General features: G+C 33.3%; 1 protein-coding gene across 3 annotated transcripts in view; it reads left to right on the forward strand.

Annotated features, from left to right (window-relative positions):
- The first annotated feature begins 3224 nt into the window (after positions 1-3224).
- The window catches only part of LOC110027777 (haloacid dehalogenase-like hydrolase domain-containing protein 3), a 22029-nt gene continuing 7028 nt past the window's right edge, over positions 3225-18225 (forward strand). For all 3 annotated transcript variants that reach the window (XM_020729330.1, XM_020729328.1, XM_020729327.1), the window contains exons 1-5: positions 3225-3755; positions 3927-4033; positions 16960-17068; positions 17154-17315; positions 17862-18035. In XM_020729330.1, the coding sequence (XP_020584989.1) occupies positions 3399-3755; positions 3927-4033; positions 16960-17068; positions 17154-17315; positions 17862-18035 (909 nt within the window). In that variant the 5' untranslated portion in view covers positions 3225-3398. The remainder of the gene's footprint in view (positions 3756-3926; positions 4034-16959; positions 17069-17153; positions 17316-17861; positions 18036-18225) is intronic.

An 18225-nucleotide genomic window follows, 5' to 3' on the forward strand; every position in this document is an offset into this window, starting at 1 on the left:
AATGCATTTTACAAAATAACCATTTCGGTGTTATTTTGGCACTTACTGGTGCCATTCGATGCTGGTTGTGCTTCATACAGGTGTTCTAGCGTCAGTTCTGGTGCCATTCGGTGCCAAAGCATTTCTTTGTCTTTTATACTTCAAATTTCATCATTTTTGCACCTTTTTTATCCAAATCCCCAAAATTGAGTATACATGCATCAAAAACATAAAAATATCTTTTTTTAAACTGCAAATTCATAAAAAAATGACCAAATATAGGCATTAACAATATATGAAAAATTGAACTTTTTTTTGGTGCATCAAAGAAGTACAACAGGTGTGGACCCCAACAAAACTATAAAAGACATAATATAAAAATGTTGATAACACATTCTTAGACATTCAGACAGTTAAAGCCAACATCTAGAGAACAAATTTTTTGCTTCGAAAACTAATGTTTCCACAAGTATAAAGTTATAGTATAAAATCAAGGATTTCAGCATAATATAAACCACATGATTATGCACAAAAAAGATATAAAAATCCCTTTTAATATTCTCTACACGGATGACTCTCTGCCAAAGAAGGCATCATAGTACTAATTAGACCTCAGCCACAAAATTGTAAGGATTGCCTAATTTTAGGCCTTCGCAAACACACACCAATTCAGCCTCCAGGGTCTCTAAACTTCAACTGGCATCGACAAATTCCTCTTTACTTTGTTAGGAAAAATCCAATTTGGCCTCCATAGCCTCTAATCTCCATGGAGTTTCATCACATCCTTTTCAAATTTATCCCTTCACTTTTGCGACATTAAATCAACAACTAGTTCTCTAACTCCCAAATTAGCTATGCATCCTTTCATGTCCATGAGTTCACCCCCTAACACAACGACATGGTCTGTCAGATTATCTCAAATTTTTTAGTGTGGGATGAAACTAGTTATGGGACTGAGCTATGGTGCAACTTCTACTACCAAAGTCCGAAGCTCTCCGGTAGCTAGACTTGTATCCTCTTCGATAGCCTAAACATTAACAGAGTTGGCATGGGGTCATAATTTTAGTAGTGCCCATCTTAGGTTCTCATCATTTCAATCGATTGCCATTTTTTAAAGCAATAGTGTCTTATAATAATCAAGGAAAAGAGCATTAGAATGATAAAATTTCATCGTGTTTCCTTTCAGGAATAGACCATCACTTTTTTTACTCATGCTTCTTCCTCAATACATACATCTTAGAGGGACCTTCCATTTTTTATAAGGGGTCTCCAAATATCATTCCTGAGGGAGGTAGTCGCTCCACAACCACACCTGCATTACCATAAAAACATATGATATATTGCCATAAAAATCTGCCGTAAAAATCATAATTTAAAGGGTTAGAAAGATAAAGATCCTCACCGACAAAGTCAAGCTAGACGAAAACTATCGCATTGGATCATATTGTTCCTTGATCACATCAGAAAGATAAAGATCCTCACCGACAGAGTCAAGCTAGACGAAAACTATCGCATTGGATCATATTGTTCCTTGATCACATCAGAAAGTGGACCCTCAACCAAATTATTCAAATTGAATAAGATCTTCCCCGTTGAACAAGATTCATATAAAGGTGGTGAAACTTAATCCCCTAGACTATCCCTCCACATCGCCTCAATGAAGGGATCCAAAGAGCTCACAACCTTTAGCAACGAAATCAAAGAAGGACCTACCTCTGAAATGTTACGTCCCATGAAAACTTTGATCTTTTTCTGAGATTCCTATTCTCTCTTTGATGGAGCCAACTGCTTCCTACGATGGGGGTTCTCTTCTATGTGGGGTTGCGAGGTTTCATTTCAAATTTCAAGATCTTGCTCATGGCTATATCAAGCTTATCAAAGTAGCATAACATTTTTTTTTTTTTTTTTTGAAAATGCAAGGCTCATACTTCTTTCTCAAAACCTTGAAGGGGGTATGTTTATAAAAGGTTTTGAACTACCACAAGTAAGATTATTTATGAATCAACTAACTTATTGTATCTTTTTTCCTTAGACAACTCAAACGGTAGAGGGCAAGAGCAAGAATATTGATCTTAACTGAACAAAATACTCATCATCAATTAAATAATCTAAATCCAATTATTCATGAGGTTCATGCCTTCACGGATCTCAACTGGCTGAACTTAAAAAATTAAATAACTATTTCCCATGAAAGAGCCAAGGCACCTGAGGATGAAGCAGGTTTCCTGCATTGGCACTACTCAATAGACTACTCCCTATAGGTGAAGCACAAAGTGCTCTCCGACGAAGGTCGGTCCTAATTCTCTAATGAGAGTGAATGACTTAATTCATCATAGGAAAGATGACGAGTCTCATGGCTTAAATGTTCCATTTTAATGAAATGCATTGAGTTTTTACCTCAAAGTTTCCTAATGTTAAGTCATTTAGAATTGGGAAAAGCCATAGGTATGCACGACAGCCGAAAGGTATTCATTATCTTGTTATTCTGGCATAAATCAATTGAAGGGTCAAGAGAATCAATGAAGCTATATATATACACAAATACAACTATATAGGATTTGTTATGCATATTCTATAGCCCTATTTTTTAAGTGGTTGAACAGAGAACACCTGCTAAAGTGGTTGAACTGAGCTCACCTGCCGAAGTAGTTTAACGAAGCCTATTTGTCAAAATTTGATATTAAATTCATAATCTTTTGATGTCTATGCAAGAAAAGTTTGTCATCATTTAAAATTTAATTGCAACAAAATGTTAGAAGTAATTATAAAGCCTTTGATGTTATTGATGAAGTGGGAAAGTTTAGATCTTTGATACGTAAAGAAAGAAGAATTATTTGGTATGTATATAACTTAGGGGTGTAACCGAGCCAAACTAACTCGTGAGCCAACTTGAGATTGGCTTGATAAGCGACTCATGGGCTGAGCTCAATGAGATAAATAGTCAAGCTCAAGCCCTACCTAGCTAGACTCATAAGCTCATCACTTGACTCAAGCCCTCCCTAGCTTGGCTCTTCTAAAAAAAATATTAATATAAATATACTCAAAATAAATTAAAGTTTAAAATTTTATCTTTAAATTATTAAAAATATAAAAATAATGCTTAATTATTTATACTGTCATTTTTTTATTATTCCTCTTTTAATTAGCCGGCCTATTTATATTGTCATGAGTAAATTCAAACTCCTAAAATTAGTCTAGCTGAATTAATTAATCAAACCGCAAAATGTAAGGAATGGCATTTCCGGGATTCCACTTGACAAATCGTCACGACAATTGGATAAAACGTCGCTCCCACTCCCCGGGCCATGTCTGTCGAGCGAAAACAGGCAAGCGAAGGAGATACTGTCTCCGGCCTAGAAAACGGCGAACGGATACTGTAGCTCAAGTCATCAGCGGAGGATTGAGCGACCTGAAAAACGATGGCTAGGGTTCTGAGGACTCCCATCTCGGCGGCATTCAAGATCTCGGAGAGAAACTGCGATCATTTACCCCTTTCCTCCTCTTCCTCATCTACTTCTTCCCATGGATTTTCTTGGTGCTTTGAATTTAAGAAGAATCTCCATTTCCGCTGTTATTCTGCTTTGGCGGCTGCGGAGGTGGTGACCGGCGGAATTAGAGGGATGCCGCTTCAGGGGGGCCTCCGAGGCGGATGGGATTTGTTGGGAGCGAAAGAGTATTTAGAATACAGGAGATCTCTCTACGGGGACATCACGCACAGGGCACTCCTGGTGGACGTCGCCGGCACTCTTCTCAAGCCCTCCCAGCCTGTACCACAAGTAAACTTTCTTATCCCTTATTATTATTGTTCTTCTGTTTTTACCTCTGTGAAACTTTTCGTTGATTAATGTTAGGATTTTTTTAAAACGTGCCAAGTTAGGATCTCGACATTTTCATTTTTTATAAGCGCGCTGGTATGAAGAAGATTATTTTATAGTTTTGTGTTTCAGGTATACCGACAGTTTGGAGAGAAATACGGTGTGCAGTTCTCTGAGGATGAGATACTGCAAAGATATCGCTGGGCTTATGAGCAGCCATGGGGTCGGTCTAGGCTGAGGTATGTGCATTCGTAATGCCCATGAGTTCTCATGAATACTTTCTTATACAGTTAATTTCTGTTTCGTGTTTATTTTACTTTCCTGGTTGTTGCCTGGATTTGAATCCTAACCATGTTTGGTACGAGTAATACCTTGCTATAAAAAATTCAACCAGTTCTTCTTAACGCATAAGAAAAAATCTCATATTTAATTCCGCAATGTATTTTTTATTATTTTTATTTCTTAATTTCTGACTTGTAGCTGAATCTCTGGGTTGGTAGAGCATTATTCTTGTAGTAATTGGAGAGGTTCTTCTGATCTTTCTATTTTTTTTTCCTGCTGAATTATTTGCAGATATTTTCATGTACTGTCATATTCATCTGATTCTTCAAGGCTTTATGCTTGGGTTACATTTTCATAAAAAAAAATCTGTTTCATTATTTTGGCTTTATTTTATCCTTGATGAATCATATATTGCTATTACTGTAACAAGAGTAATGATTAGATGGTTTTTCTAATCTTTTTGCCCGACCCAAATGTGTGCACGCAGGCCAGGATGACCTTCAAGTGTTTCATTCTAATTTTTAAGACATTTTACAATCAATTTAATTAGCATCCACAGAGTAATGAATTATTAAATTTGAAGTATTAAAAAGTCAACTATTTGTTAGCATCAAGTATACTTTTTTCCAGTTTTACTGTTAGCAATCGGTCCTGCGCATAGTCTTTTAATATGGGCAACAATTTTATGATGAATGAGTTGGTTTTTGACTGAAGTTAGTTTTTCATTTCGTGATCCAGCAACTTGTACAGTTGACTTTCTCTTGTACTTCCAGGTCGTGCTATTTGCATTAATGAAAAGGACATGGGAATTTTCTAATACTTCAAATTCTTTTATGCCTTTGAATATACAGCTGAGAAAATACTGCATAAAATTGCAGGGTAATTATCAACCATTATGCCACTTGTTTATCTTTAAAATTTAATAGTTAATTTACTTTTGTGCTCCCCGTTTATGATGATTATGATGGTTTAGAATCAGTTTCATTGTGTTTCTTTTCCTGTGTCTGGGCTCTGCCTAACTTCTCATTTGCTGATTTTTGTTCTTTTTTTTTTTGGGAGTGAACTTGCTGCATCTTGTTCTTCACTCAGCTTATTTATATTTATCCTCTTATTTATTTGTTTGATCAAAGACACAAGGAGGGTGAATCGATGAAATATTCATGATTTAGCATGAAGTGATAATTGAAATGGACCTTTTTATGTTATCTTTTTAATTTTTTGATTCTTACAAGTAGTAAATTTTAGCTTTTAATATCGACATTGACTTAATTGAATCGATTACTATATTTAAGTTATTTTATGGAAAAGCAGAAAAAGGAAATAACACAAAAAGAAAAAAAATATATAGTTTGGTCCTCAAACCTATGTCTATTACTTGGGCATACAAGAGAACATAATCACTATATTAATAACTAAAATACATTTGAGAGATTATATAATACATAGGGAGCTATCTCTAGAGCATTGAGAAAGGATAAGAAGAGAAGAAATAAATTCAGTTGGGAGAACTTAGATTTACGGGAAGTACAACTCTATATTATTGCATCACATGGGAAGAAAAAGAATGTAAAGTAATAAAGGTGCCCTTGAGTTTTCTATGACAATTTGGATGAAGATTGCAGTGTAGACTTTAGAGAGAACCCTTTAAGTTACCAATATCCAAATTACATGCAAACGGTGAGAATCCTTGGATGGCATTTGGAGATGATGATAGCTTGGAGAATATTTAGGAGTGTGGGAGGAGATAAATTAAAATTGGCAGTCTTTGAATGACCTGACGATTGGGTTTTTATAATCGAACAAATTGTTTTGATTTGTAGACTTGTGAGGATAATAGATTAATGGTTAGATTGTGTCAGAATAGAGGATAAGTCATCATCTTTTTCATAGTGATGGAGCAAAAAAATTAGAATTTAAGCTCTTAAATATGACAAAACTTTATTTTGATTGATCATGAGTTTATTATTTGGTATGTGTAGTTGTGTATAATATTGTTAACTCTTTACAATTGGCACGATATTTTTGATACCGTAGTATTTGCAATAATTATTTTTTAGAATCTATGGGAGGGATGTGTAAAGTCTTATGGAGTTTTTTTTTTATGAGAAAAGCATGTTTGCCAAGAGAGTAAACAAGGTTCCGCAGAGAGGCCATGACAATCTGGAGATGATCTCTCCTAAGAAGGCTTCCTGAGAGGAATTCATAGGAAGTGCTTTTGAGAAGGACTCCAAAGAGGAACCAAAGAGGAGCTCTTAAGAGCAATTCTCGATTCCTCCTTAGATGATTAACTTAAGTTCTTTTTGGTGTGGTGCTATAATGCTAATGTCTAATGTTATTTTGTTATAGACGTAATAAGCACAAATGCAGTGCTTACATAAAAATTGTAAATTTGTATTATTTATTGAACTATGACTGCGGCACATATAGCTTTAAATTCTATTGTTCTTTTTCAAACATTCAAAATTCATACTTAAAATTAACAACCTTTTCTTTTTTTTCCTGTGTTTTTTTTTTTTTTTTGCAATTAAGTATGAAGAGTTCAAAACAAGACCTCCTCAACCATACTGAGGTTTGAAAGCTTTAAGCGAAATAATAATGTTGCTATTACGATTGTTGTTAAATCAGGGATCGGCTTTAAGCCCATATCTTTTTTCTTTAGTTATGGATGCTCTTACTGTACATTTACAAGATGATTTACCTTAGTATATGTTTTTCGCTGATGATATCTTTCTTATGGATAAGATTAGAGAAAGAGTTTAAGAAAAAAATTTAATTATGGAGGTATATATTGGAGTCCAAAGGCTTTCGTTTGAGTAGGTCCAAATCTGAATACATGAAATGTACTTTTAGTAGTAAGAATTGTAGTGCAGAGTTGTAACTACGGGTGATCAAATTATTAAAATGTGTGAATTTGTTTAGATATCTCGGGTCTATTTTTCAAAGTGATAGTAATATAAATGGAATGCTATTAGTATAATTCAAGTTGGTTAATTGAAGTGGAGGAATGCATCGGGCCTATTGTGTGATAGAAAATACCGCTTAGACTTAAAAAGGAAACTTTTATTAGATGGTGCTGAGACCTATGGTGAGACCTACAATGCTTTATGATGCAGAATGTTGGTCATTAAAAGAGAAGCATGAAACAAAGTTAAGTGTTGTTGAGATGAGTTTAGGTGGATGAATGACTTGACACTTAGAGAAAAAATGTGAAATGAATATATCCTTGATAGGGATGGTATAACTCTAGTAGCGGACAAGATTAGAGAGAGTTGTCTTAGATGGTTTGGTCACATTAATCGTCGGCCATCTAATGATCTGGTTAGAGGAATAAATATTTTAGATCTGACCAATGTTAAGAAAGACAGAGGTAAACCTAAAATACTTGGATATATTGTATAGAAAATGATTTTAATCTATTAGAATTACATTAAAATATGATATAAATGATATTAAATAGGACACAATGGAGAAAAAAGATTCATGTAGCCGAGATATGGCGTTTTGTTGTTGTTGTAGGAAACCAAGTGTGAATATATATATGGAATCTCGACTCAAACTCGAGTTGAACTTGAACACTCTTTATTCGATCAAGCTATGTCCAATCCGTGACATACTTGACTCGATTGAGCTCGATTAATTTCCTAATCTAAACCAATAGGTTAATCTTCTTGGTAGTTTTTTCGGCAACATGGCCATATAAAATCGAAGGAGAAGAGCAAAGGAGAAGAAGGAACAGACCACGATTTTACTACCACCATGCGAAACAGTGGAGTTGACTCTTAGGTGAGGAAATTGAGTCAAGACTGAAGGTAGGAGAAGATGTGTGTGATGCTGGGTTGAGCCGTGACCAAAAGGCGGCCAAAGGAAGAAGAGAGAGTGCGTGCGTCTCTGTATCAAATTGAGACTGAAGGGAGAAGGAAGGGAGCTTGCGTGCGTGAACTAGTGCAACCGACCGAGCGTATATAAGGTAAATTTTTTTTAATTTTAAATAAATTAATTAATATATGTGTGTGCGTAAGAGAGTATATATTTATTTTTGTAATGTTAAAAAAAAGTTTACTTGAATCAGGGAGAATTTGGAGAAAGGAAGATTCAGTTTCAAGATTGAGGGTGAATCACTTTAAAAAATACGAATTGTTCTAATTAAAAAATAAATTTTAATTTACTTAATTTAAAATTAATATTTAAAAAATATTAATGTTTAACAGTATTTTAGGTTGAAGAACATTTGAGTCTAGAAGGTCAAGGGTTAGGGAATCATTGTGACAAGAAAATGGAGCGGGTGAGTAATTGTTTTCTTCTATTGTTAAATTTAAAGTTTATTAAATAAAAAAATTCTTTAATTCTTTAGGCAATTATTTTTATGATTATATGGATGTTGTAAGCTTAAAGTTTAAAGGAAATGAATGGGGTAAAGGGGAAATGATTATTTATTTTTTTTAAAATGAGGTAATATAAAGGAAGTGAAATGTAAATGTTTAAATCATATAGGATTACCCCTATATGGTACTATTAGGGGATGCAATATACCCGTGCACGTTAAAAAAAATTTTAAAGGTGTAAATTCGAGTGTAAATTTTGAGTATACATTCAGATATATTTTTCAAAGTACCTTCAGGTACATTTTTTACGATACCTTCAGATATGATCATAATTTTGTTATCACTCTTAAATAGGTTAAATATAGATAAATACTTAAATTGAAACGTCAAGGGATAAATTTAAAGTGAAAGTTTACATTTTTATAAAGTAATGAGTTATATTTTTTGTGTCATTCATATATAGCATTTGGATATGAATTTAATGCATATTAAGATTATAATTGCTCAATAGGTTTACTGTTGAAATTAATGATTCTTCAGGAAAAAGTTATAGATTGAGATGTCTAATAGGAGAGATTTAGTTTACAGGACTACGATTGAATCATGTTTTGTAGACTCTTCTTGTATTATTTTCTTTTGGATAGTGATATACTGTTGTGTGGATTTAGATGTTTCACTTTTAGATATTTCTGTTAATGTTGGACGATTTAAATTTTCTTATGTATATTTGTGAATTATTAATGACTCTTTTATATATTGAAATGAAATGTTAATATCGTTCGACCACATTTTTTTATTTGGTTAATTCCAAGCTATCAGAACAATTCATGAGAAAAGTGATATCAGAGCAACTAGGTTGGATCATGATAAAAAAAGAGTTATTAGAATTATTAAATTAACTTGTAAATAATATTAATAAAAGGTTAAATTGTGTCTAATTAAAATCTTTCTTCTATTATTTCAGAAATATAGAAAATTAATAGGAAAAAAGTTTGAGATGATATGATCGAAGTTGATACACCCCACAAATTACTTGAATGCATATGTATTTACTAAAATGATGATTGTACTAATATAGTTGATTAAGAATTCTCAAACTCAGACCAGTTCTAGTGAGGAAGACCAAATAGACAAGTGTTCGAAATTATTTAAGGAAGTGATGTTACTTCTCAATTCTAGAGGAGGTCCAGTGAATGTTGAAAATTGGTTGTTCAGAGTGAAAAATATTTTAGATTATTTTGTCCTCCAGAGAGGATGGTTACTCTATCCACTTTTGCTTTAAAAAAAGAAGCAAAGCAATGGTGGCGAGATTAGTTGCAGGAGAAATATGGGGTAGAGCTAGCCACATAATTCAATGAGACAAGTTCATGAATATCTTTAGAAACTAGATTGCATCATTGTTAACCAGGAGACAGATGCATGATAAATTTTTCCAGTCAGTATAAGGTGATCGATCCATTTTACAACATGAAGTTGAATTCACCATGCTCCCATGGTATGCGCCATAGTTGATTCCAAATACAGAGGAGAAGTGCCACTGATTTTTGTCTCGACTGAAAGATATGATTTGACAACCACTGATTTCTATTGGAATCGATGATTATTTTGTTTTGTTGGAGAGAGAGTCGGATGGAATTAGCTTGATCTAGAAACTACTCAGGATCTAGAAGCTACTCAGAGGGAGAGATATTTATAAGAAGATAAATTCAGAGGGATTCAGATTTTCTTAAGGATCTCAAGGCACGTAGTCCTTCCAATCCGAAAATTCAAGCGTTGAGGAGAAATCCAGCAGTGTTGATACTCTGTTTGGTGTGAAGAAATGTGACAAGTGTGAAAGGTTTCATAAAGGTGAGTGTTTGTCTGGATTCAACATCTAGTTTTGGTTACATCAACCAGGACATATGGCGAAGAACTACCCTAAATTAGTTGATTCTAGGGGTAGTCTAGACCACCTCAGGTGAGCTTTGGCAGACCGAGAGTAGCTGAATCTTCAGGATCAATGCCAATTGCAGTTCTTACTCAATAGGATGTCCATCATACTGTATATGTTCGCAGCAGGAAGCTAAGGACTCCCTTGAAGTTATGTTATTTTTTTTACTTTTAAGAATTTTAACCCTGTGCACATTTGATTATCATAACATTCATGTTATGTCATTCATAAAATAAAGTAAGAATTTAAATATTTTAATAAGTCGACTCTAAATGTTAAATACAACGATTTTAGCGATAGATATTATATATCTTTAGGATGGGTCGATAAACGTATTGTTTAATTCAGGAACATAACTCTTTAATAGCCGAGAAACTGGTTAAAGTGACATGATTGAATATCATTTCTATGCCTATGATATTATCGGTTAGAATGTCAAATGATTAATCTATCATGTGAGAAGAAATTAATGTTTGGTGGAAATGATTTTGAGGCACAATTTATTGAATTACCCTTGGTGGAGTTTGAGGTGATTTTAGTCATTGATTAGATGTCTAAAAATTTTGTTACCATTGATTGAAATAGAAAGACTTTCAAAATGAATGTACTTAGGTAGGTAGAAATTAAATTTTGTGGTGATAGATGGCGACATTTTTGATATTTACCTATTTGAAGGCTTTCAAATTGTTGAATCATGAAAATCATTAATTTCTTGCTCAAGTAATAGATACTTCTAAAGTAGTCTTTGGTTGGTATTCCGGTGGTAAGAGAATATATATAAATTTTCCTTGATGATTTATCAGGGTTACCACCACTTTGGGAGATTGATTTTACTGTTGAGCGCTTGCCATGTTCTAAGTATCCAAGGTACCATATAGAACAACGGTTAAAGAGTTGTAGGAGTTGAAGAGTCAATTGTAGAAGTTACTAAATAAAGGATTTATCAAACCTAGCACATGACCTTCTAAAGCTTTAGTGTTATTCGTGAAGTAGAAGGATGAGAGCTTCAGGATATGTATTGACTACAAAGAGTTGAATAAGCTCACTGTAAAAAAAATATCTATTGTCGAGGATTGATGACTTATTTGATCAATTTGAAGGGACTTCTGTATTTTTAAAGATTGATCTAAGGTCATACTATCACTTGTTGAGAATAAAGAAGACAGAAAAGACAGTTTTCGGAACCAGTTATAGGCGCTATAAATTTGTGGTGATGTTATTTGGACTGACTAATACTCAGTAGTTTTCAAGGACCTGATGAAAATGTTCGATAAACATGTTCTTCAGGCATTTTTGGATACTTTCGTGATTGTCTTTACAGATGATATTCTGGTGTATTGGAGTGATAAAACCAGTCATATAAGATCTTTTACATGTTGTGCTACAGGTTTTGAAGGATAACACACTTTATGTCAAATTTTCTAAATGTGAATTTTGGCTTAAAAGTATGGTTTTTCTTGATTACATTATCATTAGAGACAGTATATCTGTTGATCAAAATAATATCAAAGCTATTGCAGATTGGTCAAGGCTTACCAATATTATTGAGGTCAGAAGCTTTCAAGTTATGGTTTGTTATTACATAAGATTTGTTGGAGAATTTTCAGAGATTGCTATGCCATTATCAAGATTGAATCAGAAGAGAATTAAATTTGAATGGTCAGATCATTGTGAGGAGGCTTTCAAGAAACTAAAGACTTATTTAATGTTTACTTCAGTATTGGCTATTCTTTCAGGTTCAGATGAGTTTTAAATTTTCAATGATGCATTTTTGAAAGGTATAGCACTTATGCAGCATGGAAGGTTCATTGTATATGCATCACGAAATTGAATAATCATGAAAGGAACTATCCCACACATTATTTGGAGCTTGATTAAGTTGTTTTTGTACTTAAAATATATAAGGCATTATTTGTATGGAGTTAGATGTGAGGTATTTACTGATCACCGAAGTTTGAAGTATATCTTTACTCATAAAGGGTTGAACATGAGGCAGAGGAGATGGTTGAAATTTATTAAAGGTTATGATTTGGATATTTAGTATCATCTGGGGAAGGTAAATGTGGTTGTTGATGCGTTGAATAGGAAAACTTCAGATAATTTAATTTATTTCTTTACTCAATAGGAGCTGTTAGTTAAAGATATGGAGAATTTGAAGTTATTTATAGTTGATTTTGGTGATGACAATATGATCATTTATATTTGTTGATGGTACAACCAATTTTGAAGGGCAGCATTGAAGGTTCTATGGCTAAAGATAATAGTTTTAGAAAGTTCTGGAGCAGATTAAGACATGTAGTTCTGATAAGTATGTATTAAATCAGGATGACTTATTGGAATATAAAGCCAGAGTTTATGTTTCAGAAGTTGATAATCTAAGGAAGAGAATTCTTCAGGAGACCCATTTATCTGTCTAAGCTATTCACCCATGGTGTAATAAAATGTACCATGATCTCAAGAAAATTTTTTGGTGGTCAGGATCGAAGAGGATTGTGGCAGAATTGGTAGCTAAGTTTCCATGTCATCTGGTTAAGGCAGAAAATCAGCATCTTGGAAGCCATTTACAATAATTACTGATTTCAATATGGAAATGAGAAGCGATTGCTATGGATTTTGTGATTGGGTGGCCTAGATCACTTCATGGTCATGATGTTATTTGGGTAATTGTTGATAGGTTGACTAAGTATGTCCATTTCTTACCCATTAGATGGAGAGATCTAGTGAAGAGTTTAGCCAAGTTTTATGTGGATCAAATTGTGAAACTGCATTGAGTATCAAAGTCTATTGTCTTTGATCTAGATGACAGATTTACTTCCAGATTGTGGAAGAAAGTTCAGGAAGTTTTGGGCCTCTGATTGACTTTCAGTACAACATTTCACCCTCAGACAGTTGGTTAGTCAAAAAGTACTATTCAGACTTTGGAGCATATACTAAGGTTATGTGTCCTTGATTTTAGTGGAGGGTGGTAATCACATATATCTTTTGTAGAATTTTTTTTTATAATAACAATTACCATGCTAGCATTGGGATGACTCTATATGGAAGCAAGTGCTAGACACCTTAATGTTGGACTAAAACAATCGAATGAAAGATCATTGGAGATGATTTAGTTGATGATACTACTGAAAGGATTTAACCAATTAGAGACGATTGAAGGCAGTGCAAGATAGGAAGAGGGAATATTACGATGCCAAACACAGACCTATTGAGTTTGAAGTTGGAGAGTTTTTCTTTATCAAGGTTGGTCCTTTGAAAAGTGCAAATCTTTGGATTAACATAAAATTGAGCCCCAAATATGTCAATCCATTTGAAATTATGTGGAGGATCGGAAATATTACACACAGATTGAATTTATCAGCTCATATGCAAGGAGGCATAATGTTTTTCATATTTCTTTATTTGGAAAGTGTATTGCAGACGAATCTAGCTGGATGATAGCATACTCGGTTGATATTAAGCCTTTTATAAGAATGATAAATTATAATAATTGAATTTCAACTAATTAAATTAATAAATAATAATAATAATAATAATAATAATAATAGTAATAATGTATCGAAACCAATAGTCGGATGATTTGTTTAAGTGAAATAGCGTGGGGTCTGGCATCTCTTGGTCTTTTTCATTCATAGTCGTCACACAACGAACGAAAAACGAGAATTAGACCAGAGAAGAAAAAATGGAGAATGAAGAAGGGAGGCAAGGTCCTTTCCAGCCTTAGCTAACTGCTCCATCGATGATCTGTTGAGCAGAGGAGAAGTCGTTGTACCTAATTTAAAAGAAGCGTAAGTTTTGGTGAGCGTCACTATGCGGTGAAGCCAGAGAAGAGTTGAAGCTCCCTTACTGTGCGTGTGATGCCGCTTTCGAGCCGGGGAAAACAATAATGAGCCACCCTTCTCGTGCGAGGGAGGTTGCCAAACCTTACCCTAACACAATCGAAGGAGAAGAGCGAAGGAGAAGAGGGAAAACGCCATGGCTTCTTGTTCTGCTACCTTGCAAAATGGTGGAGGAGTCGAGTCTTAGTTGAGGAAATCACAGACTCGCATGTAGAGGAAGAGGAGGAGAAGATGCAAGCAGTGTTGGGTTGAGCCATGACCTAAGGAGGGAGACCGGAGGAAGAAGAAGTGTATGCGGCTTTGGATTAGCCTAGACCGATGGGAGGAGAAGGAAGGAGCTCGCATGTGTGAGCTAGGGCAATCGGTTGAGTGTATACAAGGTAAATTTTTTATAGTTTTAAATTAATTAATTAATATATGTGTGTGAGAGCATATATTTGTTTAAGTAATGTTAAAATAAAATTTACATGATTCAGGGATAAATTGGAGGAAGAAAGATTCAATTTCAAGATCAAGGGATAAGTCACTTTAAAAGATAATTATGTTCTAATTAAAAGTTAAAGTTTAATTTACATAATTTTGGATTAATATTTAAAAATGTTAATGTTTAATAGCAATTTAGGTTGAATATTTGAGTCTAGAATGTCAGGAGTTTTGAGTCTAGAATGTCAAGGAGTTGGGAACCAGTTTGACAAACAAACTAAGTGATGAGTATTATTTTCTTATATATATTAAATTTAAAATTTATCAAATAAAGAATTTATTTAATGTTTTAGACAATTATTTTTATGATTATATGCATATTGTAAGCTTAAGAATTTAAAGAAAATAAATGGGAAAATGGGGAAATGATTATTCAATGTCTTTAAAAGAATGTAATTTAAAAGAAATGAAATATAAAAGTTTAAATAATATAGGATTACTTTTAGATGATATTGATAAGGGATGTGATGTACCTGTGTATGTTAAAGGAAATGATAAAGGTGTATTTTCGTGTGTAAATTTTGAGGGTACCTTTGGATAATTTTTTTAGGATACCTTTGGACTTATTTTTGAGACTACCTTCGGGTAGGACGATAATTCTATTATGACTCTTATCGAGGTTAAAAATAGATAAATAGTTAAATTTAAACTGGAATGAATAAATTTAAAGTGAAAGTTTATAGTTTTATAAAATATTGAATTGTATTAATTTGGTAATTCACACAGCTTTTATATATGAATTTAATGCATATTAAGATAATAATTGTTCACTATGTCAAATTTACTATTGAAATTAATGATTTCTTTCAGGAAAATAAAAGTTATAGGTTGATATGTCTTGCAGAAAAAATTTTGTTTATAGGAGTAGCAACAAGAAATTAAAAAAAGAGAACAGAAGAATTATTCACTATAGAATGAGCCTTTTATAAGGATCATTTGATGGATGATTTTGTAATCTGCAAAGGATATTTTGTAAAAGTTCTGTATAAATAACTATGATATTTATTTTAAAATAACATCAAAACTTTTTTGTAAAATATGGCTAGATATCATGTTATGATGTATTTGTTAGCTCTTTTTGCATTGTTTTCTTTTGGACATTGATATATTGTTGTGTGGATTTAGATGTTTCATTTGTAGATATTATTGTTATTGTTAGATGATTTAAATTTTCTTAAGTATATTTGTGGATTATTAGTGACTATTTTTATATATTGGAAGTTTCTGAAAAATATGATAAGGAAATGAAATGTTAATATCGTCCGACTGTAGTTCCTGACTTGGTTATTTCCAAACTATCAGGCCTGGTTGTGACACTATGCTATGCAGTATAGTCAAGTGAGTTAAGATTTGGATAGTGGAATAGGATTATTATTCACGCAGAAGGTCAATGGAATAACTGTTGAACGTTTATGAAGGTAAATGTAGATAATTAGTAACTCCTTACAAAAGTATTTGTGCAGAATGGAGATCAAATCTTGTATAGGACTCAATTATAATGAATACATTGATAAAGCTTCAAAATTTTCTGGATAGGTCTAGTGATGATTATTACATTCTCCGGCCATGAGATTAAATTGTTAGTTATGTTTCATGTATATGTTGTGCAAATGTAAATTATATTTTTCTATAAGGCAGCGCTGCCTGCCAAATGTCAATATGGTATAATCTCAAACGACATTGATCTGATTCAATAATCTTATCTCCTGCGTTGTGTTTTTTCTATTCTCAGTGGCGTTGTTCTGCATAATACTATCAATAAATTGAATCTTTGAAATGATGGCTTTGCTTTCTGAAACTTCACTGAAAGGAGTTTAATTAGAATGAATGATGGCTTTTTATGAACTTTTGTTTCGTCTTCATTGTTAGTAGTCCTTATTTAATTCTTTTTCATACGGATTAGTAATAAACACATTCTGATGCTACTACAAGCATTCGAGAGTAGCAGGTGCCTAGTGGCACAAATGATGGCTATGTGGTGGGGTGGCATTTTTCTCTGGTCCAGCTAAGCGAGAATAAAACAGCTCCAGATGCCACACAAAATCCCCAAACTGGGCCTAATTATCATAGTTTCATTGTAGATTTTATCCCTTGTCTTTCTAATTTGATATGTGTGTTTTTGAAGTATTATATGAGAAACTAGGTATGTTTTCACTATTTTTTCTTTAATTAGTCATTCTAACTTTTTTCCCCTGGCCTGCTCGCCTTAGTTCACGCCAATGTTTGAATTTTTTTTCCCTTTTACAGGTAGAATAATACTTATTTCCTTGTCGTTTACATTTTTATTCTCTCTGGTTTACAAATAATTTCAGATATGTTGATGATGGGAGGCCATTTTGGCAATTCATTGTTGCTTCGTCCACAGGCTGTTCAGATTCTCAATACTTTGAAGAACTTTATCAATACTATACTACTGACAAGGCATGCCTTTTTTCATCTTTCAGTCTTATGGACCTATTATTATTATTTAACCTTTTTGATAATTGTTTATTGATTTATTTCTTAGGCATGGCACCTTTGTGATCCTAATGCCGAAAAGGTCTTTGAAGCTCTCAGGGAAGCTGGGGTGAAAGTAGCTGTTGTCTCAAATTTTGACACTAGATTACGACCTCTACTAAGGGCTCTCAAGTGCGATCACTGGTTTGATGGAGTTGCTGTCTCTGCTGAGGTAAGTAACAATCTCAATTTATTGTGTTTTTCATCTGGGAAATTCACTTACATACCACATAGTTCTTATGCATTTACATATTTAACATCTCTGTTTGATATTTGTATTCATATCACTTTGGTATCATTGACCTATTCATGAAAAAGGCGTCTTTAACTTTCATAAAGTTAATAGTAGTGATATTTTTGATGTGAAGTTAAAGATGTGAGTGCTATGCACACAATATGAAAGTTAAAATATTAGATATGTAAATGCATATGAATTTTATGGCATGTTTGTATATGCCTCTTTTTATTTTTACATCCATCACCTCAGCAACTTGTGTTGATTCATATTCTATTGCTGAAGTCTTATCATATCTAAGTCATTTAAGTACATGATTAATGTTAAGTGAAAACCTTGGTTAGTTTTGATCAAGTTTTATCCTCTACAAGACAACATGGTTTCTTTTGAATTATGAAGTTTGTTCCACAATAGTTTATAAATTTAATTTACTGTCAAATAAACTTGTTCACAAATTTCTTAATTTTCTCCCAATAATTATAGGTAGCGGCAGAGAAGCCGAACCCGATGATATTTATGAGGGCGTGTGAGTTACTGGGAGTGAAACCTGAAGACGCAGTGCATGTAGGTGATGATAGGAGGAATGATGTATGGGGCGCAAGGGATGCTGGTTGCGATGCTTGGCTTTGGGGCAGTGATGTTCATTCTTTTAAAGAGGTACTTTATATGCTAAATATTATCCTGAACCGGAAGGTTTTTTTTTCTTACTTATTGTTTATATCGATATACACTCACAGCATTATATACATGCCTGATCTTGTTTAGAAGATACAAAACAATTGTCGATACAAGACGATTCTCTTAGAAAGATTCTATATATATATATATATATATATATATATATATA

Source organism: Phalaenopsis equestris, unplaced genomic scaffold (assembly GCF_001263595.1).
Source record: "Phalaenopsis equestris unplaced genomic scaffold, ASM126359v1 Scaffold000444, whole genome shotgun sequence".
Taxonomy (NCBI): domain Eukaryota; kingdom Viridiplantae; phylum Streptophyta; class Magnoliopsida; order Asparagales; family Orchidaceae; genus Phalaenopsis; species Phalaenopsis equestris.